Source organism: Eubalaena glacialis, chromosome 3, assembly GCF_028564815.1.
Source record: "Eubalaena glacialis isolate mEubGla1 chromosome 3, mEubGla1.1.hap2.+ XY, whole genome shotgun sequence".
Lineage (NCBI taxonomy): Eukaryota > Metazoa > Chordata > Mammalia > Artiodactyla > Balaenidae > Eubalaena > Eubalaena glacialis.
In genome coordinates this window covers 174,168,873-174,196,068 of record NC_083718.1, presented here as the reverse complement: position 1 = coordinate 174,196,068, position 27,196 = coordinate 174,168,873, and the positions used below count along the sequence as shown (strand labels likewise).

The 27,196-nt window shown below is 53.5% G+C and overlaps 2 protein-coding genes across 2 annotated transcripts in view; both read left to right on the top strand.

Moving 5' to 3' along the window:
* The window catches only part of ZDHHC18 (zinc finger DHHC-type palmitoyltransferase 18), a 23,536-nt gene extending 5,198 nt beyond the window's left edge, over positions 1 to 18,338 (top strand). Inside the window, exons 3-8 of the mRNA XM_061184684.1 lie at positions 12,867 to 13,016; positions 14,451 to 14,588; positions 14,719 to 14,767; positions 15,290 to 15,392; positions 16,907 to 17,019; positions 17,934 to 18,338. Coding sequence (XP_061040667.1) covers positions 12,867 to 13,016; positions 14,451 to 14,588; positions 14,719 to 14,767; positions 15,290 to 15,392; positions 16,907 to 17,019; positions 17,934 to 18,051 — 671 coding nt within the window. The 3' untranslated portion in view covers positions 18,052 to 18,338. The remainder of the gene's footprint in view (positions 1 to 12,866; positions 13,017 to 14,450; positions 14,589 to 14,718; positions 14,768 to 15,289; positions 15,393 to 16,906; positions 17,020 to 17,933) is intronic.
* Positions 17,985 to 27,196, top strand: SFN (stratifin). The gene is made up of 2 exons (XM_061184685.1): positions 17,985 to 18,033; positions 25,949 to 27,196. The coding sequence occupies exon 2, from the start codon at positions 25,953 to 25,955 to the stop codon at positions 26,697 to 26,699; it is 747 nt and encodes a 248-aa protein (XP_061040668.1). The 5' UTR covers positions 17,985 to 18,033; positions 25,949 to 25,952; the 3' UTR covers positions 26,700 to 27,196.

Sequence of the window (27,196 nt, the reverse complement as noted above, 5' to 3'; positions counted from 1 at the left end):
ATGAGACCCCGGGCACTCTGGCCAGAGTCCCTGCTCTTAAACATTCATACACACTTATTCATTCACTCATCAAACATTTATTGAGCCCCTACTATGTGCCAGGCACTTTTCTAGATACAGCAGTGAACAAATCTGACGATAATCCCTGTCTTCTTGGAGCTGACATTCCAGTGGGAGTGGAAAGACAGTTAACAATTAAATATCTAGTCTGTAACACAGAGAAGAGGGAAGCTGGGGGAGGGAGGGCGAGAGCTGGGGGAGGGTGTACAATTTTAAATAGGGGGAAAAAATAGGGGGGTGGGGAAGGCCTTGTGAAGGAGGTGACATCTGAGCAAAGACACAAAGACCTGCAGAGATGAGGAGTTGAGCTGCGTGGGTGTCTGGGGGAGAGCACGGTGGTGCGGGGAGTGGGCTGGTCCAGGGAGTGGGCTGGTCCAGATGAGTCGGTCAGGGGAAGCCCTTTGGAGGAGGTGGCGCTTGAGATGAGCCAGTAATGTGCGTTCTGGACATAGTAAAAGCAAAAGCCGGGAGTGGCGACCAGACTGGTGTGTTTGAGAAGTGGCAGGAAGGGCAGCGTGGCCAGGAGGGACCTGTGTTCCCAGCACCCAGGTGGCCCTTGATGCCTCCGTGAGTGCTGAGTGGGTGTCCTGGGTGGCTGGGCACCACGGCCACGGCCTTAATCTCAGCTTGCTCCACCCCAGCTCCTTCCTGCTGAGAAGTGACGTGGGGATTTGCACACCTCAGGGGTTTCCGGTCCGTGGTTGGCTCCTTCCCCTAACAGGGTGGCTTTCAGACAGACTTAAATAAATACCCAGCTGCCTCTGAAGAGCCCTGGCAGCCTGTGAGTGGCAGAGCCCTGCTGCATCCGTCCTGGAAGTCATTCCACTGATGGTCTGGAGTAGCTCAGGAGGGCGGCCGGGAGAGGAGAGGATGTTCTCCCATGCTTGTCTGTTCTTTGTCTCTTTCGTCTGCCCTGGCCTGTCTTCAGCCACGCCCTCGGTTGTCGTCTTCCTCTGCCTGCATCCAGCTTCCTTCCCCCTCGCACCCCTGGGCCACTTGCCACCCAGCCTCCTGGTCTCTGCTGCTTCAGTTTCCTGCGGTCTGACCCAGCGGCTGGCCGCTGGCAGCAGGGGAGGCTCGGGGCAGCCCTGTTTCTCCTCTCCCAGGCCGGGGCTAATCATGAGGCAGGATTATTGTCCAGCTCAGCCCAGGCTCAGAGGTCTGGCTGCCTGGAATCCTCTGGCCTCCTGTGAGCTGTTTGGGTCATACTGACAACAGTAATCCCCTGTGTTTGGGGAGAGCTTGACTGTGCTGAGTGCTCCCCAGCCATTATCCCTACAGATCCTCGCAACAGCCCGGCTGTGCTGATGCAGAAACTGAGGCAGGGGATCCCACGGCCGGGAGCGGGGGCGCGGAGACAGAGCCTTGACCCCCAAGCTGTATGCTTTCTCTTCTGAGATGGCGGCAGGGAGACGTCCCAGTCTTCCGCGGCCACGCGCTCTTTATTCTGAGGTCTCAATTCAATTGACTGGGAAGCCTCTGTGACCCCAGGTGGGCTGCACCTTCGTGACACCTTCCCAGAGCACCTTGTCCTTCCACCATGGCCCTGGGCTGCATGGTGGTCATTACAGAATTGTCAGGCAAACCCAGCGGCCTTTCCTGGGTGGTAAGTGTCTTGTTCACCTTGTCCGCCACGTGGAGGGCTCAGCGACGTTGGCTGAACAGACCAGCCTCTGCAGAGGCGCTCCTTGCTGTCCACTGGTGACTGGTGGAGAGACAGTTGGAATTTCTCCTAACCAGGCATTATAGGTTTGGTCGTTTATGCGTTAATTCTGTATGCCGACTCCTGACTGCAGGGAGAGGAGGCAGGGAGGCTGGGGGGGAGGGGATATGAATCTGATGTGAACCCTCCCTCTGGTGGTTTCCAGCTTAGCCCAGTCCAAGGTGGAAGGCCTGAGTGGCCGCCACAGGTTAGATGACGCTTTGGAAAAGGATCGAAGAAACCAGGGTATCTTCTGCCTGGAGGTTATGTGGAGGCTTCCTGGAGAGGTGCCCTGAGCCAAACCATAAGGTTTGGGTGGCGTTCAAGCACAGGAAGGTGTGTGAAGGGAGGCCCCCACGCAAATGGAACAGGAAGAGGGGAGGACAGAGTGGGAAGGAGGGGGGCAGGCGTGGGAGCTGAGCAGGCCATGTTGGCTGGACACAGGAGTGCTTCAGAGGATTTGGAGGATGGGTAGAGTCAGCCTTGAGGGCCCCTGAGTGTCAGGGTCAGAAACATCCCTTTGAGAACAGTTCCCAAGCCTGGAAAATGGCATCTTTGGGGTCTTTGAATCTAAACTGGAACTGAAGGCTTCTAATCAGGGTGAAACATATTTTCTTAAAAAGGACTAAAGTCACTGAGCCTTTTCGAGAAGGTTGGGGGCCGGCTCTGAGGTGCGTGGTGCTGTTCATATAAACGTGTGCTGGTGACCGGGGCCTGGACCCATGCAGACAGTGTGACCTTCTCATTTTGGCCCCATAGGCCAGCCACTCCAGCCCCATGGGATCTGGTTCTAGGGCTCCCACCCTGCGAGGACCATCCCAGGTGGGGTGGCCAGCTCTTCACAGTTTGCCCAGAACTGTCCCTGTTTTAGCACTGAAAGCCGCACATCTTGGGAAACCCCAAAGTTGCAGGCGGAAGGGCTGGTTGGCCACCCTGGTCTGAGCTCCTGACTTGTCAGCTGGTGAGCCGTGCAGCTAGATTACCCTGCAGGCTCTGGGCAGTTGGCAAAGAGGTAGGAGGAGGCGGCAACATTGCCCCCAAGAAGCTCCTGGTCTGATGGGAGGTCATAGGAACACCTGAATCTGAGTGACAGACACTCACCTAGCCACAGTTACAGCTCACACGACAGACACAGAGGCCGCCTCTCCCTCCGTCACCACACAGCAGGTCACAAACCGCATCCTATCTGCCTCCAGAGTGTCTCCCCTCTGGTCCTTCTGAAGCCGACTGCCCTGGGCAGACACACCTAATTTTCCACCTGGATTGGCTCAGGACTCTGCTGACCAGGCCCCGTCCTCTCCCTTCGGTCATAGTTGTCTCTCCAAGGTCCAGATTTGACCTGGCCCTCCCTGGCTCAGAATTTGGGTGACACCCTACTGCCCTCAGCAGCATTTCCTGAAGATGGGCCATTGGAGTGCAACCTCGGTGATTTTTGCCCTTTCTGCATCTCCCCTTGTACCCTCCTTTCTTTAGTATTTTCCTTTAAATGGCTTGCTTTTAAACGATTTTTACAAGGAAAATTTATATCACCCCTGTTAGCAGAAGCCACTTGCTCTAAATAGAAGATAATCATAAGAACAAAAGCATAGCAGTGTTACAGAATTCTTGATGGTTACAGTCGCCTGTGGAAAGCAGTCACCTTGAGGCCTGTGAGGATCACAGGTATTCGGTGTTAAAAGCTGAGACTTTCCCCTGGATGGAGTCAAGGCTTGAAAGAGAATTGAAAAGGGAGTGACTTTCTCATCATGTGATTCAGTGCTGCTTAGTGTCATGGCCAGGAAACAAACCATCTCCCATCTTCCTGAAAGCTCGTCCTCGGAGGCGCACTCGCCTGCAGGATGAAGGCAGGCTCCGGCCCACCCTTCCCTCCTCATCGCACTCCACTCCCCGGTGTTCCAGCCACACTGCATGCGGATGCCTTGACCCACGGGGCCCCCTCTGCTACTGTGCCCCCCCCATGCCCCCATGAGCCCGAGGTCTCAGTCTCTCCCAGCCAGCTGCATCGCTGCTTCATCTCGTTGCTTTCTTGAATGCTGCCTCTTGCCCGCTCCTGACATATTCCACTCTGTCTTCTCATGGTGGGTTGAGTACAGACACCGGTAACACCATTCATTGACCAGCAGTGGGTTACACCTTTACATCTCTCATTGGCATCATCATCTTACAGGGTTGATACTGTTATTACCCAGTGAGGAAACTGAGGCTCAGAGAGGCGGAGCAACTTCCTCAAAATCACAAGCTAACAAGTGGCCAGGCCAGGTTTCTCAATGAGATCACGCTGGCCCCAGAGTCGCCACCCTTGACTCACCATGCCTCCTGTGCTGACTCTGTAATCATCCACCTCTCCTGCTAACTCTGCCCCCAGGCCGAGCTCTTCCTGTACCCCCAGGCCTGCCAGGAAGCCTGTGTGTGGCAGGGGCTCCATAAACCTCCAGAATGAACAGAAATGGTCTGGTGGCGATCACAGTGACCCAGTATTCACAGCCTGGCCACTGAGGCTGACCCCAAGCCTGGAAGCTGGGCAACTGCAGCCCTGCAGCTGATTCCTCCACAGGTGGGAACAACAGAAGGGCAGCGTTGGGGCCCAGCAGGGCAGGCAGAGGTGCCCGGCCTCCCCTCACTAATGCCTCCTCACTAGCTCATGGCCAGCCTCAGGGGCCTCCCCACCAGCCCTGGGTTTCAGTCACAGCCCCGGCCGTTCAGCGCCTGGCTGCTCCTCTTCGGGGCCGGAGTTGGGGTGAAGATACCCAAAGCAGGCCCCCTGGTCAAGAAGGAGCCTCCCTCTCGTTACCACGTCCCTGGGGGCTTTAGTTTCCCACCTGGAGGTGCTTTTTACTTCTTGGGGAAGAGCCGGAACCAGAAAGAGCTCTGGAGGGCTGGGAGAGCATCTCTTATTACCACTCCTTCATTCATTTCTTCAACAAATGTTTTCTGAACTGAGGAACAAAGCAACCACATTTGACTCATTTCTGTGTACCTACCCCCTACTTCCCTCACCTGCCACCCCGGGCCTTGTACAATATCTTGACATCATAGATGCTAGTGTCTGAAAGAATGGACAATGAATGCCTTGGAGGACAAGGGTTCTAATTTCAACCCCACCTTGTACTGTTGGAGTGAAGTCTGTAAAACGCGGGCACATGTCCCATCGTTGCCCAGCCCAGGGCGTTTTTTGTACGAGTGAGACGGGGAATGTCAGTGCACTTTGAAAATGGTTTTTCTCTACTGAAACTGAAGAGGCTTGAGACTTGTGGTCAGGAATGGCAAGTGGTCTTGCTCTGGCCACTGACAAGCTACCACTGGTAATGGCTGCTGGGAGGAGTGGGTTGAGGAGGATTCTGAGGCCGAGACCAGGGCAGTTATTGGTCAGCCTGAGAATATGCTTTCTGGCCTGAGAAAAAGCAGTGGGACACCTGCTTGTCTTCCCCTACCCCATGTGGGGTCAGCCCTGAAGCAGCATCCCTGCAAAGCCTCCTTTGACCCATCTGATCTAGGGCCCTGCAGTTGGTGACTTTACTCAGCGTCTGGGTGGCACCCTTGCACTGAGCCATTTTTCCTCTCCTTTACCTCCAGCTCCTGGCAGCCTGAGGAAGCTGGGTGTGCAGAGCCTCACTTCCTCTTTCTCAGGGTTCTAGAGAGGAGGAGTCCTGGCTGCCAGGGGCCAGAACATACTGGTAGGAGTTCTCTTCCTGCCTTGGGGGAGAGGCATGGGCACCCCTCTGCCCTGGGAGGGCCTCTGGGAATCCAGTGAGGGTTCCAATAACTTTTCTCTTAGTCCCGAAGAGGGTCTGTGGCTGTCCTTCACTCACAGATGGGTTGTGTTCTCAAGTCTCTTCTACAAATCAGTTGTTGGAATATAGTGTTTTGTAGAAACAACAATAATAATAATGGCTAATATTTATTAAGCTCTTGCCAGGTGCTGGGCACTTTGCTAAACCCACTTGATGAATTCTTGCCTGATCCTCCTAACAGCACTAGGAGGTAGATTTGATTATGTCCCATTTTATTTGCTTAGCAGATGAGGGCACAGAGAAGTTAATCGACTTGACACACATCACACAGCTAGTAAGTGATTGGGCCAAGATTCACACCCAAGTGTCTGTCTGGCTCCAAAGCTTGTATCCAAGCCTGGGAGACCACACTGGGCAGGGGCAGGCACTGGGACCTAGGGCCCGAGGGGCAGGATTAGGGGTTGGGTTTGGAGTAGCATCAACAGCTTTGGGAAGAGCTGGGGAGTTCTGCACATTGGGGTGTCACAGCCTGAGCCGTTTGTCAGGACTAAGGCTCCTGTGAACCCAGCACTGTGCCTTGCAGCCTCTTACTCAGCCCTCACCACAGCTCTATGAGAGTGAGATGGTCTTGTCTCCATTTTATGGATGAGGAAACTGAGGCTCAGAGAGGTGAAGAGACTTCCTGAATTAGCAAGTGGGTAGCAAAACCAGGATTCGAACCCAGTGTTTCAGATTCCAGAGCCTGTGCCTTGCTGCCCCTCATGAAAACAGCTACTAGTAAGTACTCACCAAGTGTCAGTTGCCTTATGTGTACTATTTCTTTTCTTTTTTCTTTTTTTTTTTTGTTCAATTAAGTTCCACTTTTTAAAAAAATTCATTTATTTATTTTTGGCTGCGTTGGGTCTTCCTTGCTGCGCGTGGGCTTTCTCTAGTTGCGACGAGCAGGGGCTACTCTTCGTTGCGGTGCGCGGGCTTCTCATTGCGGTGGCTTCTGTTGTTGCGGAGCACGGGCTGTAGGCATGCAGGCTTCAGTAGTTGTGGCATGTGGGCTCAGTAGTTGTGGCTCACAGGCTCTAGAGCGCAGGCTCAGTAGTTGTGGCGCACGGGCTTAGTTGCTCCGCGGCATGTGGGATCTTCCAGGACCAGGGCTCGAACCCGTGTCCCCTGCATTAGCAGGCGGATTCTTTTTTTTTTTTTTTTTTCCAAAGTACTGGATAAGAAAGGAGTGAGGCGGCAATGGGAGGGATGCTTTCTTTTTTTCTTTTTTTTTTTTTTTTAAATTTATTTATTTATGGCTGTGTTGGGTCTTCGTTTCTGTGCGAGGGCTTTCTCTAATTGTGGCAAGCGGGGGCCACTCTTCATCGCGGTGCATGGGCCTCTCACTATCGCGGCCTCTCTTGTTGCGGAGCACAGGCTCCAGACGCGCAGGCTCAGTAATTGTGGCTCACGGGCCCAGTTGCTCCACGGCATGTGGGATCTTCCCAGACCAGGGCTCGAACCCGTGTCCCCTGCATTGGCAGGCAGATTCTCAACCACTGCGCCACCAGGGAAGCCCGGCAGGCGGATTCTTAACCACTGTGCCACCAGGGAAGTCCCGTGTACTATTTCTGATCCTCACCACCCTTCAAGGTAGTCACTATTATTTGTCTCCTTTTACAGATGCAGCAATAGGTTCACAGAGGTTAAGCAGCTTCCCCAAGGGCACCAGCTTAAAAGTAGAAGAGTCAGGATTTTTTTTTTTTTTTTTTTTAATAAATTTATTTATTTATTTATTTTTGGCTGCGTTGGGTCTTCCTTGCTGTGCACGGGCTTTCTCTAGTTGCGGAACCGTGGGCTAGTATTCGTTGCGGCGTGCGGGCTTCTCATTGCGGTGGCTTCTCTTGTTGCAGAGCACGGGCTCTAGAGCGCAGGCTCAGTAGTTTCAGCGCACGGGCTTAGTTGCTCTGCGGCATGTGGGGCATCTTCCCGGATCAGGGATCGAACCCGTGTCCCCTGCATTGGCAGGCGGATTCTTAACCACTGCGCCACCAGGGAAGTCCCAAGAGTCAGGATTCGAACTCCAGGCCTGCCTGTATCTCTCCTCTTTGCCTGCTGCCTCGTAGTTGATAGGCCCAGGACTGCCTGTTTGTCCCACTGTCCTTGCCCTCAAGCAGTGTAGGGTCCAGTTGGAGAGACAGTGTACACACACAGAAGTCCTGTCCCAGCTCAGCACGGAGCAGAGAGCGTGTTCTGTGCTGTGTGTGAGGCCTGACAGCCCCGAGGCTCCTGTGGTCAGGGAGGCTGCTGACAATGCCCGGTGAGTTCTGGTGTGCAGAGAGAAGGGAGGCCGGGCTCAGGAACAGGGGCAGGAAGCTGGGGCAGAGTAGTGGGAGAAAAGCTGGGAATGGAGGTTGGGCTCAACTGTGGAGGGTCCTAACATCAGGACAAGAAGTTTGCCTTTATCTTGTTTTTTAGGGGAGGCCAGTGAAGGGTTTCTGAGCTGGGAAGTGACTCACGAGGGGTTATTTAGAGGAATGTGACAGTGTGTACAAGGCGGGTGGAAAGGCAGAGGGTCTGGGAGCAGGTAGTCTTCTGGGGAAGCTGTTTGGTGATACGGGCCTGGCCTGGGTTAGGGTGTTGGGAGTGGAGAGAGTGACGGGTGATGAAGGAAGAACCTGACCAGACCTAGCGACTGGCCAGGCATGGATGAGGGAGAAGGAAGGGTCTGCGAGGAGACTTCAAACTGGGTTCCCCTGCCTCTGCCACTTACTGGCTGTGTGACCTTGGACAAATCCCCTGACCTCTCTGGGCCTCTTTTCTCATTTGTAAACTGAAGGAGTTAGAACAGAGGCAGTCAGTGAAGGGACATTTATCAGGTATCTGCTATGTGCCAGGGGCTGTGTTATATGCTCTTTGAGGTTCCTTTCAGCCCTTGGATTGTGCCATCAGCAGAAATAAGGAACCAGACAGGGAAAAATAACACTCATCATGACACTTCAAAATGTACAAAAAGACCTCAAGCCCAAGCTTTGGGAACTTGGGTTCACATCCTGATGTGAACCCAAGTCACTAGCCTCACTGAAAAGGCTCCTTAACTGTAACCTAGAGATGATGATGATAACTTTACCTCCTGGGATGTTATCAGGATTAAAGAGGAGAATATATGCAAAGTGCTCAGCATACAGTAAAACTCAGTGACCTGTTCTCTTTCCCTTCTTTCTCTCAGTAGTTCTATGAGCTGGCAGTAACAGTGCACACTTCTTAAGCATTTATTTTGTGCCACTTCACATGTATTAACTCATTCAGTCCTCACAACATCTTTATGAGGTGAGTACTCTTCTTATCCCCATTTCAGTGATCGAGGAAACAGGCACGGAGAGGTTAAATGATTTGCCTTGTCACACATCTAGCAAATGGCATCATCAAGAGAAACCCAGCTAGTAAGAGGTGGAGCTAGGATTCGTGTCCCATTCTACCTGTTATTCACATTTTACAGATGAGAAAACTGGGGCTCAGAAAAGTTCATTTGACTGCAACCTCACACACAGTCAGTGGCAAAACCAGGTTTCAGAGTATGTCCATTGGCCTCAAACCCCCTGCCTTGACCATGCTGCCGTTGCTAAGGAAGAGATGCTTAGATGCTTAGTTCCATTTTAAACATGCTACAGTCAAAGTGGTGGTGAAACAGCCTAGCAAAAGTCTCTGGTAGCTAGGAATGTGAGACACGAATCTGCTTCACTGATGCATGCCAAGTGCCTAGAATAGTGCCTGGCACACACTAGGCACTCAGTAAGTAATCGTCGGGGGGCAAGTGGCCAAACTGGAGATATTATCTGGGACTCAATCCGGTGGAAATGATGTCTGGGAACATAGCCGAGGGCTGGGGATCCCAGGCAGCCCTGTGTGACTCTCGGAATTCTGTCTGGGGAGAAGCCACTGGTCTGGGGAACGCTGGTCTTCTGTGGCCTGGGGTACCAAGAGGCTCTGTGGGTAGAATTGTGGGTTTTGCATATGGCAGATCTAAGTTCAGCTTCCTGCTCTGCCAGCCTACCCACCTTGTGACTCAGACAAGTTACTTTCTTTTTCCTTTTTCTTAGATTTTTACTGAAGTATAACAGGCTTGCTAAAAGTGTACAACTCGTAAGTGTTCTGTTTGTTGAGGGTTCACAGTTGGAACACACACGTAATTAGCACCCAGATCAAGAAACAGTGGTGTCCCAGGAGCCCCCCTTGTTCCCCTTTCCGGTCTCTGTCAGCCCCCGCCCCCAAGGATAACCACGATCCTGACTTTTAACACCATAGATTACTTTTATCTGTTTGTGAACATTTTGTGCTCTTACGTCTATGGGTATTTTTCACTTTACACAACGTTTGTGAGATTCATTCATATTGCCGTGTGTAATTAAGGATCATTCATTCTCGTTGCTGTATAGAATGCCATTGTATGAATATACTGCAATTTTTTTTTTTTTATCCATTCTACTATTGATGGGTGTTTGGGTAGTTCTAGATTTTGGCTATTTTGAGAATTGTTGCTAGAACAGTCTTGTACTTGTCTTTGGTGCATGTCAGTTCATGCGCATTTCTGCTGGGAAAATACCTACGAGTGGGATTGCTGGGATGCATATGCTGAGCTTTGGTAGTTAGTGCAAAACAGTTGTCCCGAGTGGTCATATGAGATTTCTAGTTGCTTTACATTTTTGCCAACACTTGAGAGATATATGTGTGTGTGTGTGTGTGTGTGTGTGTGGTTTTTTGTTTCTTTTTTTCAATTTTAGCCATTCTGGTGCATATGTACTGGTAATATATTGTGGTTTTAATTTGCATTTCCCTGATGACTTAACAAGTATGAGCACTTTGTCACGTGTCTATTAGCCATTTGACCACCTTCTTTTATGAAATGCCTGTTTGAATCTTTTGTCCACGTTTGAATTCAGTTGTCTGACTTCTTCTTACTGACTCATAGGAATTCTTTACATATTCTGGATACACATCCTTTGTCCTTTGTCAGATAAACATATTGCAAATATAACTCTGAAGGTCATCTTTTCATTCTCTTGATGATCTCTTTAGATGAACAGAAGTTCTTAATTTTGATAAAATGCTGTTTATCATATTGCTCTTTTATGAGTAGTCCCTTTGTGTCTTGTTTAAGAAATCTTTGTCTACTCCAGAGTCATGAGGTTGCTCTATTTTTCTTTTTCTTTTTTTTTAATCCAAAACGTTCGTATTGCGAGCTGCAGTCCATCTGGAATTGAATTTGTATTTAGTGGGAGGCAGGGGTGCAGATATGTTTTTTCCCCCCATTTGTGTATCCAGTGGACCCTGCACTGTTTATTGGGAGGAGACCATCTTCCTTCCTTTTTTTAAAAAAAAATAAATTTATTTATTTATGGCTGCGTTGGGTCTTTGTTGCTGCGCGCGGGCTTTTCTCTAGTTGCGGCCAGCAGGGGCTACTCTTCATAGTGGTGCGCGGGCTTCTCATTGTGGTGGCTTCTCTTGTTGCGGAGCATGGGCTCTAGGCACGCGGGCTTCAGTAGTTGTGGCTCGCGGGCTCTAGAGCGCAGGCTCAGTAGTTGTGGCGCATGGGCTTAGTTGCTCCGCGGCATGTGGGATCTTCCTGGACCAGGGCTCAAACCCGTGTCCCCTGCATTGCCAGGCGGATTCTCAACCACTGTACCACCAGGGAAGCCCCCATCTTCCTTCTTGGCACTGCAATGTTGCCTTTGTCGTGAACCACACGATCACGTACATGTTCATATCTGGAGTCTCTGTTCTGTTCCATTGGTCAGCGTTTCTACCCTTGTACCCAAACCAGGATGTCTTAAGTGCTAAGGCTTTATCATAAGTGTTGATGTCTCGTGGTATAAGACCTTTAGCTTTGTTCTTCAAGAGTGCCTTGGCTATTCTTGGCCCTTTGATTTCCATGTGAATTTTAGAATGAGTTTGTCAATTTCCACACCAAAAAAATCCTGACTGGGATTATGTTGTATCTACAGATTAATTTAGGGAGAATAAATCCTTTTTTAATATTGAGTCTGCCAATCCATGAATATCATATATCTCTGCATTTCTTTTTTCTCTTAAAATTTTTATTATGAAAAATTTCTAACATTCAGAAAAGTGGGAAGAATTAATACAACAAATTCCTATACATTCACTGTCTAGATTAGTTATTTGTGTCATACACACACACACACACACACACACATAATTCTTATTAAACCATTTCATAATAAATTATATACATCATAGACACCTAACCCATAAATACTTCAATATGTATCTCCAAGATTTAAGGATAGCCTCCTCATAATGACAATTCCATTATCACATCTAGGAAAATTAATAGTTACCAAATTTCTAATCTATAGTCATTTGTCCCCCATCACCCTCCAAATCTCTTTTGTTGCTGTGTTTTGTTTTTGGAAACAGGATCCAGTCTAGGATCAAGCATTGTATTGGTTTATATCTCTTAAATCTCTCTTTTTTTTTTTTATGTTTTTAATTACTAGTCGTTTCTTTTGAGGTTTTTTTTTTTTTTAAAAATTAATTAATTAATTAATTTATGGCTGTGTTGGGTCTTCGTTTCTGTGCGAGGGCTTTCTCTAATTGTGGCAAGCGGGGGCCACTCTTCATCGCAGTGCGCAGGCCTCTCACCATCGCGGCCTCTCTTGTTGCGGAGCACAGGCTCCAGACGCGCAGGCTCAGTAGTTGTGGCTCACGGGCCTAGTTGCTCCACGGCATGTGGGATCTTCCCAGACCAGGGCTCGAACCCGTTTCCCCTGCATTAGCAGGCGGATTCTCAACCACTGCGCCACCAGGGAAGCCCTTAAATCTCTTTTAATTTAGAACTATCTCCCTTCTCCTTTTGTAAGTGACATTGAGTTAAAAAAAATTTTTTTTTAATTGAAGTATAGTTGATGTACAGTATTGACATTGACTTTTGTTAGAGAGCAGGCCAGTGGTCTTGTAGATGTCCCACATTCCGGATCTGATTGTTTCTTCATAGCTTTACTCTCACTGTGTCCTCTGTCCCTCTGTCTCCTGAACCTCCTGGAAACCAGAACTTAGATCTAGGTTTGTTTATATGCAGATAAACCTCACGAAGCCTTCCCTGGTCTCCCTTTCTGATAGCCCTCCTTAGAGTGGAATGTGAGCAGGTGTGTGAAGCTTTAGCGCGGCGCTCGGCACATAGCAAGTTTCGGTAGGTGGTAGCAGCTCTTGAGATTTGTCCCCCACTTAGGCAGGGATTTTGCCCTAATGTTTGTTCCCCAGAAACAGCTTCCCTAAAGCTTCTCTTGTCCCAGCCAGGCAGCACTGGCTTCCCCCCGTGCTGAGGCTCCTGGCTCTGGGCTTGGCCATCCCCCATCTGTCTCTCCTCCCCGTCTCAGACAACACAGGCAGTTCCACGTACCGGCCACCCCCTCGGACCCGGGAGGTGATGATCAATGGGCAGGTGGTGAAGCTGAAGTACTGCTTTACCTGCAAGATGTTTCGGCCGCCCCGGACCTCACACTGCAGTGTCTGCGACAACTGTGTGGGTAAGTGGGAGCCCTGAGAGGGATGGAGCCTTGCAGACAGGGGAGTTGCTCATGGGGGGTGGGGGGTGTCTGAAATATCCAGGGCTGGGCAGGAAGTCTGGTTCACTGAGGAGGGGCTGTGGAGCGGGGGCTCTGAATGTGACCAGTGGTACCTTGGCTTCAGCGCAGGATTGGTGGATTCCTTCCCCCAGCTCTGAAGTGTGGGGCAGACACAGAGATGCCCTGAACCCTTCTTCCAGGCCTTGGCCTGGTCCTCAGTAGGTCCAGGTTCCAAGGAGCCAGAGACTGGAGCAATGACATTCTAGATATGTGGCCCAGGGCCAGCTATACTGAAAGACTTTGACCTGATTCCCCGAATTTGGAGGGACAAGAATCTGGAAACAGAGGAGTTTAAGCTGGTGAGGTGGAGAGGACATAGCCAGGCTTGGAAGCTAAGCTCCTGACCCACAACTGCAGTGGTTGCTGGGGAGCCAGAGGCTGTTTTGTCCCCTCTCCCTGCTCTCCAGAGGCCTGGCAGCTCTGATGGGGACCCAGGGTGCGCCCCTGGGAGGGTGTTGTAAGGGAAAGGCTATGCGGAGGACCCAGGCGAGCTGAGCCACGGTGACTGTGCCCGGTCTCCAGGGCGGAGACCTCATCACGCTAGCTCAGCAATCCCTGAGCAAGAGAACAGTGGGGAACACCCGGGACAGCAGGCAGTGAAGTGGGTGACTCAGTGGGCGTCATTCATCCCTGAGAATCTGCCCCCCCCCACCTCCGTGAAGGGCCCTGCCCTGGGTGTGAGACCTGCGACAGGCTTGTGACCCACATTCCCACAGGGGACTTTCCTCACTGGTCTGGGTGTGACCCCACCCCCAGGGACATAGTACTGGTGTGAGCTCAGCCCTCTGACTAGGCCTCCGATGCCGGTTCTCCACAAGTTACGTAGCGGCCCAGCCCCTCCTTGGTCCTCTATTCTAGAGCAAGGGACAGGGGTCGTTGGTTGTTGGCATGGGGCTGGGATCGTAGGCCAGGCGACAAGTACTTTTTGTGGCTCTTCTTTGTACCAGACACTGCCAGACCCTGGGATTCAGCTCAGGCCCTCTCATGGAGCTCACAATCGAATAGGGGTTACAGGCCAGCCTACCAATTGTAAATAAATATATAAACACACGTGGGCAAAGTGCTGCAAAGGATAAGTGCCGTGGCAACAAGGCAGATAACAGGGGCCTTACCTTGTCTGGGGTTGGAGGAGACTTTCTCAAGGAAGTGGCCTTGCAGCCGAGACAAGAAGAAAGAATTACGGGACCTGTCAGGTGAAGGACCAGAGGCCAGGAGTGTCGAGGAACTGAGAGTCAGGTGTGGAGAGAGCGAGGGGGTGGAGATGCGAGAGGCCTCTAAACACCCCTGCTGGTTGTGGGCCAGGGCGGCCCTAACCCATCTCCCTGGCCCTTCCAGAACGGTTTGACCATCACTGCCCCTGGGTGGGCAACTGTGTGGGGAAACGGAACTACCGCTTCTTCTATGCGTTCATTCTTTCCCTCTCATTCCTGACGGCCTTCATCTTCGCCTGCGTGGTCACCCACCTGACGCTGCGTGAGTTGGGGATGATGGTGGGAGTGCGGGCAGGGGCAAGCGGGCGGCCCGGGCCAGCAAGCTCGGCCAGGTCAAGGGACTGTGGTCACCCTCCGTTGAGCCGTGCCCTCTCCTGTCTCTTCCTCCCCAGGCTCTCAGGGAAGCAACTTCCTCTCCACTCTGAAGGAGACACCAGCGAGATATCCTTTGTCGGCAAGGGGGAGCCCTGGTGGGACCTGAGGCCCCTTCACTGGGGCGGGTCCCCGCACCTCATCCCGTAAACAGAGAGGAATGGAGTAGAGCTGATGTTTGCGCTCTAGAATCCAGTCTACCAGCTGCTTCTGTTCAGCCCCAGGCTGGAGCCGATTCTGAATGGGCTGTTGTGGAGCTGGGATGGCCGAGAGCTCTCAGGGCCACAGTCCCTGTCCTCCCTTAAGACACCGAGCTCCCTGGACCATGCCATGTCCGTGGTTCTGGTGTTTGGAATCCTCAATTCCCTCTACCATCCATCACCCTGGGCTCGTCCTGCCCTTGGGGTGCTCCCAAACCCTGCCTGGGGCCCAGGAGGTGATCTGAGATCACGGAAAGCTTACAAAGTTATATCCTTTCTGGGGAAGTAGCTCCACAGAAGGATGGGTGAGAGAGGCTGGCGAGGCCAGCTTCCAGGCACAGGGAGGCTCCCGGCCCCAGTGTCCGTGTGCCTCCTTGACTGCACTGCTCACCGTGCTGGAGTTGGTGATCTGCTTCTTCTCCATCTGGTCCATCCTGGGCCTCTCAGGGTTTCACACTTACCTCGTCGCCTCCAATCTGACAACTAATGAAGACGTGAGTAAGGCTGGAGCAACACCTCACCGCTGGGCCCGATCCCAGGATGGAGGCAGGGCTGAGGGAGCCTGGGGCAGCCGCAGTGCAGTCCTGACTCTCAGACTGCCAGGGAAATGCGGGTGGAGACGTGAGGTGGCCTGACATCTCCTTCCAGCTCTCAGGACTGGGCCCTGGGAGACCCTGTGCAGGCTTCCGAGGCCCCCTCGGTGCTGGCTCCCAGGGTCCCGAGGTTGCTTTCTCCCTAGCCCCGCAAGAGCAGCACTCACACCACAGCCATCATTATATTTGGCCAGCTCATTACCATTTCCAGAGTTCTTTCAGTTTCCGTCATCTCTCTGGGTCCTTTTGCCCACTCTGAAGCAGAGGAACAAGGACGCTTTTTCTTCATTTGATGGCTGAGTGACTTGCCCCTGGTCACCCAGCTGGAAAGGGACAGAGCCAGGGTTGCACTCAGAAGCTCGCTGTGCCCACCGCACTGCCCTTGTAGACAGCAGCAATGTGCCTGTTCTCAGGATGTCCTGGGGCTCTCTGAGGCATCCTTGCTGAGGGGGCCGGCCAGGACAGAAAGGTGAAGCTCCGTCAGCCTCCTGACCTGCTGCCTTGTAGATCTCTACCGACAAGCATTGTTTGAGCACCCACTGTGTGCCCAGCCCTGGGCCAGACCTGACCGCCCACCCCCCCGCCCCACCATCCTTCCAAACAACAAAAAAGCAAATGAGAGCCTCTGTTCCAGGGCCACCATCTGATACTGCTCAGAGGCCCATTGACCAACAGAAAATACATTTCTTGACCTCAGCCTGTCTTTCGGGGAAACAAAACTTAACATGCACAATAGGGTATCACATGCTGGGTGATTGGTACAGAGCAGAAATGATGTCAGCCAGCTTCTCCCAAGGTGATTTCCTGGGGGCTGTTTCTGCAGGATAATACTAGGGGTTAAGCAAAAAGGGGTGTCATGGTCAAATAAGTTTGGAAAACTCTAGGTTAAACTCAAGCCAGTATCCTTTACTGCTAATCTCCTTAGTGCCTTTGATAGCCGGCTTCACAGAGCTAGAGATGGGCAAGATTTCATCTAATGCTCCAACAGTGTTACCAGAGAGTTCCCTATTTTTCAAATGAGGACTGAGACTCAGAAAAGTGGTGACCTGTCCAGGGTCATGCAGTAAGTCTGTGGCAGAGCCAGAGTTCACGGCCAGGTCAGCCTGAGCCCTGTGCCCTTGCACTATCCTCCCTCTTGGGTGGCTGGACAGAGAAGGAAGGATGCACCCAAAAAGTCTCCTTTGGAGGCTTCTCTTTGGCTTTGCTCTGTCTTCTGTCTTGGTTAGCGCCTCCTCTTCTGGGTGCCCCCCAACATCCAGCAGTCCCCCACATCCTCACTGAATGGCCTGGGTTAAAGGCGTGTTCCCTGCAATAGACTAGCCAGAATTGGTTTCAGAATTTGCTGATTTTCCCCAGCCTCTAGAACAAGTGAAATGAAGGGAGGTACCTGACCCAGAGCTCCTTCCTGCTTGCAGATCAAAGGCTCGTGGTCCAACAAGAGGGGCGGTGAGGCCTCTGTCAATCCCTACAGCCATAAAAGTGTTATCACTAACTGCTGTGCTGTGCTCTGCGGCCCCCTACCTCCCAGGTAAGCCGGGGGGTACAGGGGAAAGGTCATAGGGCCTGGCTTGGCCAGGCCAGTGGGGGGTGGCCCTGTGAGTCTATTCCTCTGAAAGAGGTTCTGGAATCAGCAGACCTCTCCCCACACCACAGATGCCCTCTGTCCACCATCCCCTGCTGGATGCACTCAGGACACTTGTCACATAAAGGAATTCTGTAGAGTTTTAACTTGTAATCCTGTGTGCTCATTGTAGAAAAAAATTAAGTACAAAATATTAACAAGAGTATTGTATATCACATGTAATCCTACTCCCCAGGGGTAACCACAATTAATGTTTTGTCCATGCTTGAGTGACACTGCCTTTCTGGTGCTGATGGCTGGACTGGGTGGGGCCTCCGTCTTCCTCCTGGCAGAGGAGAGCCCTGGTGGCTCAGCCCTGCTGGGAAGCGCCCCCCTCTGTCCTGACACCAGGGGGCGCTAGATGTCCAGATCCGAAGTTAAATTGAGCACTATGGGGGCAGGGGAGGGGGGCTGGTAAGACCTCCCAACACCATCCCTACCTCCTCCTGCTCAATAGCCAATATGCCTCTCTCCGATCCTGCCCCCGGGGAAAGGACAGTAGGAATTGCACCATCTCCCAATGCCCTTTCATCCTTGCTCTTCCCCTTACCTGCAGCCTGGGAGCCCGACAGAACGCTGGACAGTTTGAATTAATAGTGGGTAAAATCTGTGGCCAAAAGCCAAGTGTCCAGAGTACAGAGACGGCCCTTCCAGAAGGGAAGGGTCTTGAGCCGCCAACTGGAGAGCAGCTCCCCTTTCCTCAGCCTTTCTAGGGCTGGGTCTTTCCTTGGCTGGGAGATGGACCCTGCCATCCAGCCCCCGGCCTGGAGCTCTGGTGTCAGGCAGGGCCTCATGTGTCCCCCCACCTTGTATTTTGAAAGCCTGATTGACCGGAGGGGATTTGTGCAGTCTGACACCGTGTTGCCCTCGCCCATCAGAAGCGACGAGCCAGCCTGCAGAGCCAAGCCTGATGCCAGCATGGTAGGAGGCCACCCCTGAACCGTGCTCAGTACTTGCCACCTGCTGGCCTGTATGCCCCTCCGCACTCACCTGCCGCCCTCCACACCTGCCAGGACCCTCCCCATTTCACCCGAAGGGAAGCAGAGCCGCCAAAGACTTTTTAAGTCTTTTCGTATTTATTTCCCACCCTGCGTGGCTTTCCCCACACTGTGCCATGGCTGTACCCTCTGCTCCCCAAACCAGGTTCCCACGGTCTTGGGCGCTGAATTCCCCCAGCTGATCAGTGGCAGGAGTGACAGGAGAGAGAGGCCAGGGCTCCTGAGGCCGCCCAGGGGACCACGCCAAGCCTCTGCCGTGCCTCTGAGCCGTGCCCCGTGTGAGTGAGGGTGCGGACTGAGTGTGATGCCTCCGAGGTGGGAGAGCTGCTGGGCCCTGCTGGGCCGGGGTCCAAGGGGTGAAGCAGGACCGAGGAGCAGTCGGCTCTGGACAGCAGGCTGTCGGAGAGGATGCTTCTGGGGTCTGCTTTGGTCTGTGGTCTCCTTCATTCTTTTTGTGATAGCCATTGTTCTTTCTTCCATTTTTGTTTTTGTATGGAGTTGGCCAGTAGACTAGAGCTGGGGCTCCAGGTAGAGAGGGCAGAGTTGGGGGTGGCAGGGGCAGCCTGTGTCAGAGGAAGCCAAACCGGCCAGCCAGGCACCCGAGACCTCAGCTCCTGCATGATTCCTGGGCAGCACACTAGGAGGTGGGGGCCTCGCCCTCTCTCTGCCCACGGATGGTTCAACAGGGGCCCAGCCTGGACCCCCACCTTTCTCCCCAGTCAGGTCTGGGGATGGGCAGGTTATACTCATGCTGGCAATACTTGAAATGGGTTTATTAATGCTGGGTATTTTGCACAATTTTATAGACCTCTTTTCTACATAGCCTTTTTTAAATGGAAGAAGAAAAAAGAAGTCAGCCACATTGCTATCTGTGTAGTGCCAGGTTAAGGGTTATCAGAAGGCAACTTGGTTTTAATAAGTTTATTACAAGAGACCTTCTGGCCGTGAGTGAGTGTGTGTGTGTATGCGTGTGTGCGCTCGCGTGCCCGTGTATGAATGTGGCTGGCTCCCACTCCCCCAGGGTTGCCTCACTCCCCACTAGCCCCCTCGGGTGTCAGCCGGTGGTGGCAGCAGCAGGAGCAGCCTGAACCAGGGGGACGGGGAGTGTGTGCATTGGTCACAGGAGACCCCTGGGCTCCTGCGGCAGCTCAGCCCCATCCTCCCATCTTTCCCTCCTCCAAGGACTTCAGACAAACAGTGGCTGGGACTCAGCTGCCCGGCCCCCAGGTCAGGCTTCCAGCTGGGACCTGCCCAGACCGGCTGGGGCCTGGTCAGGTGGATGTCGTAATGGCTGTGGGGAGTGGCTGCCATCCTGCACGCCACACTCCCTCCTCCAAGGTCTGAGTATGGGACCCAGTGCCAGGGGCTAGAGCATGGGGAGTCGGCCAACTGGAGGCCTCCCTCCAGAGAAAAGGAAGGAACAGGGTGGGCCGAGAGACGAGTGAAGGTTGGCCTAAATCTGGGTCAGAAACTTAGAGGACGTCCCTCCTCTCCTGGGAGTTTTAGTTTCTTGTCAAAATAGATAGGAAATTGTCCCTCTGTCTCCTTCCTTGGCCCTTTAAGTGGGCTGAAGCCCTTGGAAAGTGACATAGGAAGTCCTCGCATCTTGTCCTTCCTTGCTGCAGAGGCTAGTGGGTCACAGGCAGCTGAGAAGTGGCAGCCGCAAGGGGTTCCCTCTGGGAGAAGCAGCTTCGCCCCAGCCTCAGGACCCTGGGCCATGCTGCCGTGGCAGTGGGGGTGGGGAGGAAGCTGGCTAGAGGAGGGGACTCCTACCTGCCTTTTATTTAAGCCAGTATTCTTTGTTCCTGCTTGTAATAAAATTTTTGTTTTTAAGAATTGATTTGCTTTGGTTTGGTTTTTGTTTGCTCTTTCTTTGCTGAGGCCCCAGCTGGCAGCCCTCTATTCTTCCAGCCAAACTTGGTCTTTCCTGGGGAGACAGAAAGAAGGCAGGCAGCCCAGTGATCTGGCTACCGTTCTCCTCCCCTGGCTGGAGGCTGAGCAGAGGGGGCTGCGGCTAGGCCCCCGCAGGCGTGTAAGAAAAGGCCATCCTGTCCCTTCTTTGTCGCCTCTACCTTCCCCTGCCTTGGGGGCTTGGAGACCCCTGAGTTCTTCCTCCTTGCTGTCTTTCCGTGCTGACCCCCAGTGACTGCTCAGCTAAGAAAATGTTTATAAGGCAGTGGATTCCAGTTTGAGAGCCAGAACCTCCCTGGCCCCCGCCCCCGCCCAGGCAGCAGGGCCCGGGCCAGACAGCTCGTAACGCTGGCCCACCTCTGGTATCTCCCCCAGGACACCTGTCAGGATTTTGCCATCTCCTGCACAGCCTGAGGGGAGCTAACAGGCCTCTTTGCAGAGGGTTAGCTGGTAAGACTGTATCTCCCCGTCAGCCAGCACTGCCCGCTCCCCTCACACACTGTGTCATCCTCATCGCATGCCTCGCCAACCCCACGGAGCCCGTTCATCTGTCTGGTGTGTGGTGTGGTGTGTGTGCTGGCCGTGGTAGGGCCCCCAGGACTCCCCCCTAAGCAGAAGGGCCGGGGTGTTGGGGCAGGTCTAAAAGCCCAGCCCCACTCTGGACTGAGGAAGTGGCTTCGCACAGAGCAGCTCCCCAGCTGGGGCAGGAGGTGAAGAGCGAGGTTGGGGAGAGGATGCGCACCTGCCCTGAGGTGCTGGGGCAGTTCGGGTGGTGTCCTGGTGTGCAGGGGCCCTTGATCACTAACACTGTGTCCTGGCTTTCTGCCCCTGCTGAGCTTTCTCTCACCTGCCCGTTTTCTCTCCTGCTTTGTTGCCTGCTGCCCGAGCCTTGGCCCTTCTGTGGGGAAGAGGCAGGTGCTGTGGCACCCCTGTGGGCCTCCTCTCTCCTCCCGATCTCGCTAACCCTCTCTCTTCTCCTTCTTTGCTGTCCTGCCCTGGATCTCCAGTGTGTGCGGGGGCTTAAGGACCTCCTGAGGACCGCTGCTCTCTGCCTCTCCAGGAGCGGCCTGGGGGGAGCCAGGCGCCCGGCACCTCCACCTGCCTAACCCGGGCCACCGTCTGTGCCTACAGGGTCTGCCCCCAAGCCTGCCCCACACGTGTTCTCACTAGGGCCCCCCATAGGAGGCAGGGGCTGGCCTCTCTGCCCCCGCCCCCCTCCACGCGGCCAGTGTAGAAAGCCATAAAGCTGCTGTCGGCACGATGACGTAATACTATGCCGAAACTCACCCTCCCCTCCTCCGCTCTCCTTCCCCTTCCCCGGATCTGTAAGGAGTCAGGACTCTAGGAATCTTGCCTTAGAGCCTGCCCAGCCCCAGAATCAGGCACAGCTCTAGTCGAGCCGAGCAGGTTTCTTCAGGAGCCTTCTGGGGTGCTGACTGATGCTGCTGAACAAGTTCACTGACTGTCCTAAGCACAGCTGGTTTGACACTGTTCCCACGGCCCCACCCCCACCCCCGGAGCAGGTAGGACGCCAGGAGAATGCTTGTACCCTTTGCTCCAGGCACTGAGGGACTGAGCTGGCTCTGACAGCCCCGTGCTCTCCAGAGGAACTAAAGGAAACCAGGCCGGGCCTAGGAAGTCTGCTGAGCCCATGGGCGTGGGGTGGGTGCTGCTTGTCTGCTGTCCTGTACCTTTTTTAACCAAAATAAAGATTTCCCTCTTGCCATACCGTTGGCTGTCTGGTACCACCTCTGCTTTGGGGTCCAGGGCTGGGGCCTGTGATGAATCTGCAGAACATCTGGCTTACCCTCATCGCCAGCCTTGTCAGCTGGTCAGTGCTGTTCTGGAGATTTAAAAAAGAGGCCCAACGGAGCCAGAAGTGACACAGGCAGAGTAGCTAGTGTTGTCTTCACCCTGCCCCTCCGGAACTCCTGGTCTCAGTTCCAGAGACCTTCAAACCTTAGCTGACCTCTGAACTCGGAAAGGTCCCAGCCTAGGCTGGGACAGAGGGTTTAACTCCAGTCTGGGACTGTCACACCCCTGCACTGAGCCCAGCCCAGGGTAACAATGGAACCTTCCCTTTCCCCAGCTGCCGCCCCACATCGAGATACACACACAGTGTGCTAAGAGCTAAAAAATAATTACAGTGGCCATTTAGCAAGGGCTTGCCCATTCTCTTCCCTAAACCTATGAAGAAGGCAATGACAGCCTTTTTACAGGTGAGGGAACAGAGGCTCAAGAAAGGCACAGAAATTTCCCAGGGTCTCCCAGCTGATAAATCCAGGATTTGAACCTGATCTCTGCCCCAACCTCTGACCCTTCTGCACCACCCAAGGAATGAATTTGGCTGCTGTGGGAGGAGGGGATCTCAGAGGGAGAAACCCTAAAATTAGAGAATGTCATTCAGAGCCAACAGGGGGCTTAGTGATGATCTGTGTTGGCCTCCTTGTACTGATGGGGAAACTGAGGCCAAAAGGCAAGAAGGGACCTGCTCAAAGCCTTATAATAGAGCTGGGATGCAGTTCCACACCCGGACCTTATTCCATTCTCTTTCCAGTAATTCCACACTGTGTCCTCGACTGGAATGGCCTAGGAGATGTAGGGTACTCTAAACAGCAGCACCTTGAGGAAGAAAAGACTCAGATAGCTGAGTCACTTAAAAGTAATCTAATATCTCTCCCAAAGGCAACCAACTAGTAGAGTGAGCTCTTAGCTGAATAACTGAACCCTTGTTCACAGCTAACCAAGGGAGAAGGTGCCATAGTTTCTTCCAGTCACCTGTTTAATTTGATCATTACAAGACTGAAAAAATTTCCTAGGAAGTTCTTTCTGCAATCAAACCAGAGTCCCTCCTGCTACAATCAGAGCCCTAGCCTTTTTCTCAATGGAGGTAGATAGCAACTGGTTGCTATCTTCTGTATGCCACAACCCTTCAAAGCCTGTTAATTACTGGCTAAGACGGATTGGTTGTCTGTGAGACCAGAGGCTTTGATCCTGCTGGTAGGATGGATGCTATATGGGAGGGTGGGGAGGTAGCAAGCAGGATGAGGAAAGCCCCTTTGGGCTGCAGCTCCTGCTCCTGTCCTGCTGACTCAGGTGGCTGACGGTGGAACTCCGTGCCCTGCCAGGGCCTGCTGCCTCCTGCCTGCCTGGGCTCCTGGACTTGGGAAAGGGAGGCCTGGAGGCAAAGGGAGGTGCCTGAGACAGGAACTGAGTCAGGACCGACAGGCCAGAGCGGGCAGGAGGTAGTTAGGTAGCCTGGCTCCCAAATTCACCCCCTGAGCTTCTTCAGCAGGGGAGGGGAAGAAGTGAAGAGGCGTCGTTTCCCCTGCTCATCGCTGTGCTGAGGGCATAGAGCTTGTGGTGTGAACCATCAGGTCTCCTGGCTTGAGTGGTAGGAAGAGAATGCTTCCTCCCTTGAGACAGAAGCATCTCCAAAATTCCTAGGCCTATCAGGCCCTGCCCTCCAGGTTTCTAGCGTTCTGGGATCTCCTGCTTTCCCCCAGGACTTGGGAAAGCCTGAGCTGGATGACTAGTAGGAAGGAAGGTCCTTGAGGCCCCAGGGCCTGCGTAGGCCAGAGGAACGTCTGGGCTGGAGAGCGAGGAGGCAGTGCTGAGCGAGTGCATCTGACCAGTCATTCGTCTTCTCTGCAGCTGGGCAGGGTCTGGCCTTCGGCTGAGGCCTGGTTTGAGACCCTTCCTTATTTCATAGAAACCAGCTCCATATTAGTGCTTTGAGTGTATATGTTTATAATAATAAACATTATTATCATGTGGATTTTTTTTCACATGATATTAATAGTTACCATCCACTCTACTAAGTGCTTTCCTCACAACAAGCCCCGTTTTATACTTAGGAAAACCAAGGCTCACAGAGGTTAGGTCACTTAGACAAAGCCACAGCAGCTTGTGAGAACTGAACCCAGGCAGTCTGATTCCAAAGATACTAGGCTATTCTGTCTGCCATAGAAAAATAATACACATTCACCATTGGTAACCTGAAGATACTAGGAAAATCAAAAGAAAAAAAAAACCCACTTAGACTCCTACTACCTAAAGATGTACTCTGTAAATTGGTACTTTAGTGTATTTCGTTTCCAACGTTTTCCGTGTCAGTGATCTGATTTAAGCAAAGCCTTCAAGATGGCAAGCCTAAAATCCCTTCTGCTTCCTTGGAGAACCTATAGCATCAGCTCAGACTTGTCCTTACCTTTCCTTCAAAGAGGCAGATCTCATCTTTGGGCCTCAGAGTTCTGGCCTCAGAGTCCCTCCAGGAGGGGAGGGTGGGTATTCAGACACCAAGAGGAACTGGGGACGGAGAGGCCTGTGAAATAGCCCTGGTTCAAGGATTAAACTGGCTGGATCCCAGAGAGAGGAGCCCCACCCCTGAGTCCCATCTGAGCTTTGGCTAGGGGTGGAGCCGATAAGCAGGAACTCACCCTCATAGGTGCAATGCCAACACCTTTAGGTGAAATTCTTGGCTGACACAAAGATAGCACCTCAGTGAACAGGGACAGAAGATTGGCAACAGAGCAGTCTCCATCTCTGAGGCCTCTGCCAGGGGTCAGGGGTGGGGCCATGGTCAACGGGAAGGGGCAGGGAAACTTCTGAGAGGCAGGCTGGGGAAGGCAGCACTCAGCCGGGACTGCTGCCCCGTAAAACAAAATGGCCTGTGTGACAGCCACTTCCTTTTTTTCAGTCCTGTCTCTCTTCCCGGTTACTAGCATCCCGCCCTGGGGAAGCAAACTGGGCAGAGTACCCAGGTGGCCTGCTTCCCAGCCTCTGACAGAAGGCGGGCTGAGTCAGGCAGGAAAGTGGGATAGTCAGTGAGCTGGGTCCCCACCCTCTGTGAGCCCCACTGATGCATGACGGCAGGTGCCTTGGAGGGGCAAGGTGACCTGGTGTGGAGAGCCAGAGGGTAAGTCCTCAGACAAGTGGCAACAGGCCACCAACTTGAAAGGGAAAATTGTGCTGTGATGGGGAAAGTATCCAAAAAACCTACTGGGTGACTGATTACAAAGGCTGGGCTGGAGCGTCAGAAGCCGCTCGTTAAACACCTCATTAAGTGGCACCCTGAACGCTGCTGCTTGTGCATTTTGGGAGCTCAGAGGGGACAGGACCCTGAGGGGGAGTGAGAAGTGGGGGATGGAACCATTTCAGGTAGACTCTGGAAGAAGCCTGCATCTTACTTCTAAATACAGCCTGGAGCTCACAAGTCAGAAGCCTTGATGGGAGAGAAGCCAAAGCTGTGTGACCCTGAGCAAATCTCATCCCTCTCTGAGCCTTAGTAGTACCATCTCTGCAGTGGGAGTAGCAGTCACAGTCCTGCCCATTTCGCAGAGACACAGCAGAGACTATAGATCATGGGTATGAAGGTGCTTGGGAAACTACAGCCCTACCTAAACAATGAGTTATCTCACCTGAACCAACGGGGGAAATGTACCTGGCAGGATCAGGAACCCCATCCTCCTGCACCTGGCTGCATGGGCTCTGCCTAGGCCCACAGCGGTCAGGTAGCTGAAGCCATCCTCAGCCCCTGGAAGGACACGGTGAAGGAGGATCTGATTTGAGAAACTGGGGCAGCTACCTCGTGTGGGAATGTAATGGAAGCCCTGAACAAGAGGGGGCAGCCTGGAGGCTGGAGAGGTGTCAGTGCAGGTGCGGCCAACGCCCAGATTTCTCCTGCTGACTGTCCCAATGACTCACCCCACATCCCAGCCCTTTCACCTTTAAGGAAGAGCCGGAAAGGGTGTGGGGGAAGAGGAGAGGAGGCAATTCCGGGGCCCCAGTCCCGCCCCCTGCCCCTCCCCGCCCTGCTCTGGGCCTGGCCTTCCAGCCAAAAGGCAGGCGGAGAGCAGGAGCGGCACAGAACACAGCATTGGTTCCGAGGCAGCCAGTTAGCCCGCCGCCTGTCTGTCTGTCCCCAGAGCCATGGAGAGAGCCAGCCTGATCCAGAAGTCCAAGTTGGCCGAGCAGGCTGAACGCTACGAGGACATGGCAGCCTTCATGAAGAGCGCCGTGGAAAAGGGTGAGGAGCTATCCTGCGAAGAGCGCAACCTGCTCTCAGTGGCCTACAAGAATGTGGTGGGTGGCCAGCGGGCCGCGTGGAGAGTCCTGTCCAGCATCGAGCAGAAGAGCAACGAGGAGGGCTCAGAAGAGAAGGGCCCGGAGGTGCGAGAGTACCGGGAGAAGGTGGAGACGGAGCTCCAGGGCGTATGCAACACGGTGTTGGGCTTGCTGAACACCCATCTCATCAAGGAGGCCGGTGACGCCGAAAGTCGGGTCTTCTACCTGAAAATGAAGGGCGACTACTACCGGTACCTGGCTGAGGTGGCCACCGGTGATGACAAGAAGCGCATCATTGACTCAGCCCGGTCGGCCTACCAGGAGGCCATGGACATCAGCAAGAAGGAGATGCCGCCCACCAACCCCATCCGCTTGGGCCTGGCCCTGAACTTTTCTGTCTTCCACTATGAGATCGCCAACAGCCCCGAGGAGGCCATCTCGCTGGCCAAGACCACCTTCGACGAGGCCATGGCTGACCTGCACACCCTCAGCGAGGACTCCTACAAAGACAGCACCCTCATCATGCAGCTGCTGCGGGACAACCTGACGCTGTGGACGGCCGACAACGCCGGGGAAGAGGGGTGCGAGGCTCCCGAGGAGCCCCAGAGCTGAGCCGTGCCTGCTGCCCTCCCTGCCCTGCCTGCTTGTCCCCCACTCCTGGCAGAGAGGACTTGTACGGGGTGGGAGGCCCAACCCTTCTCCCCAGATGCTCTGCCCCAGCTCAGAAAGGCTCCACAGAGAGGAACCAGCAGAGCTGAGGCCACCTGGAGCCAGAGGATTCCATGCTTCCTGCAGCTGTCAGGTGCTCCTGGCCACTGGTCATCCCACCCAGCCCTGCTCTCTGCACCTCCGCCCCCCGACCCCACCCCTGAACCTGGCCACTTCCTCCCCACCCCGCCCCCCTCCTGCCCCTGCTGCCTCTGGATCTTAGGAATTGAGGAGTGTCCCACCCTTGTGGCTGAGAACTCAACTGTGTGGCAGAGGCTGGAGATGAGAGAGAGAGAGAGAGAGAGAGAGAGAGTGTGCGCGTGTGTGCGTGCAGCGAGCAAGACCAAGGAAGAGAGGGAAAGCATGTCTGCTGGGTGTGACCATGTTTCCTCTCAATAAAG

What these genes read in the sequence shown, in the direction of transcription:
- SFN (XM_061184685.1), top strand. Translation starts at nt 25,953, where the DNA reads ATGGAGAGAGCCAGCCTGATCCAGAAGTCCAAGTTGGCCGAGCAGGCT.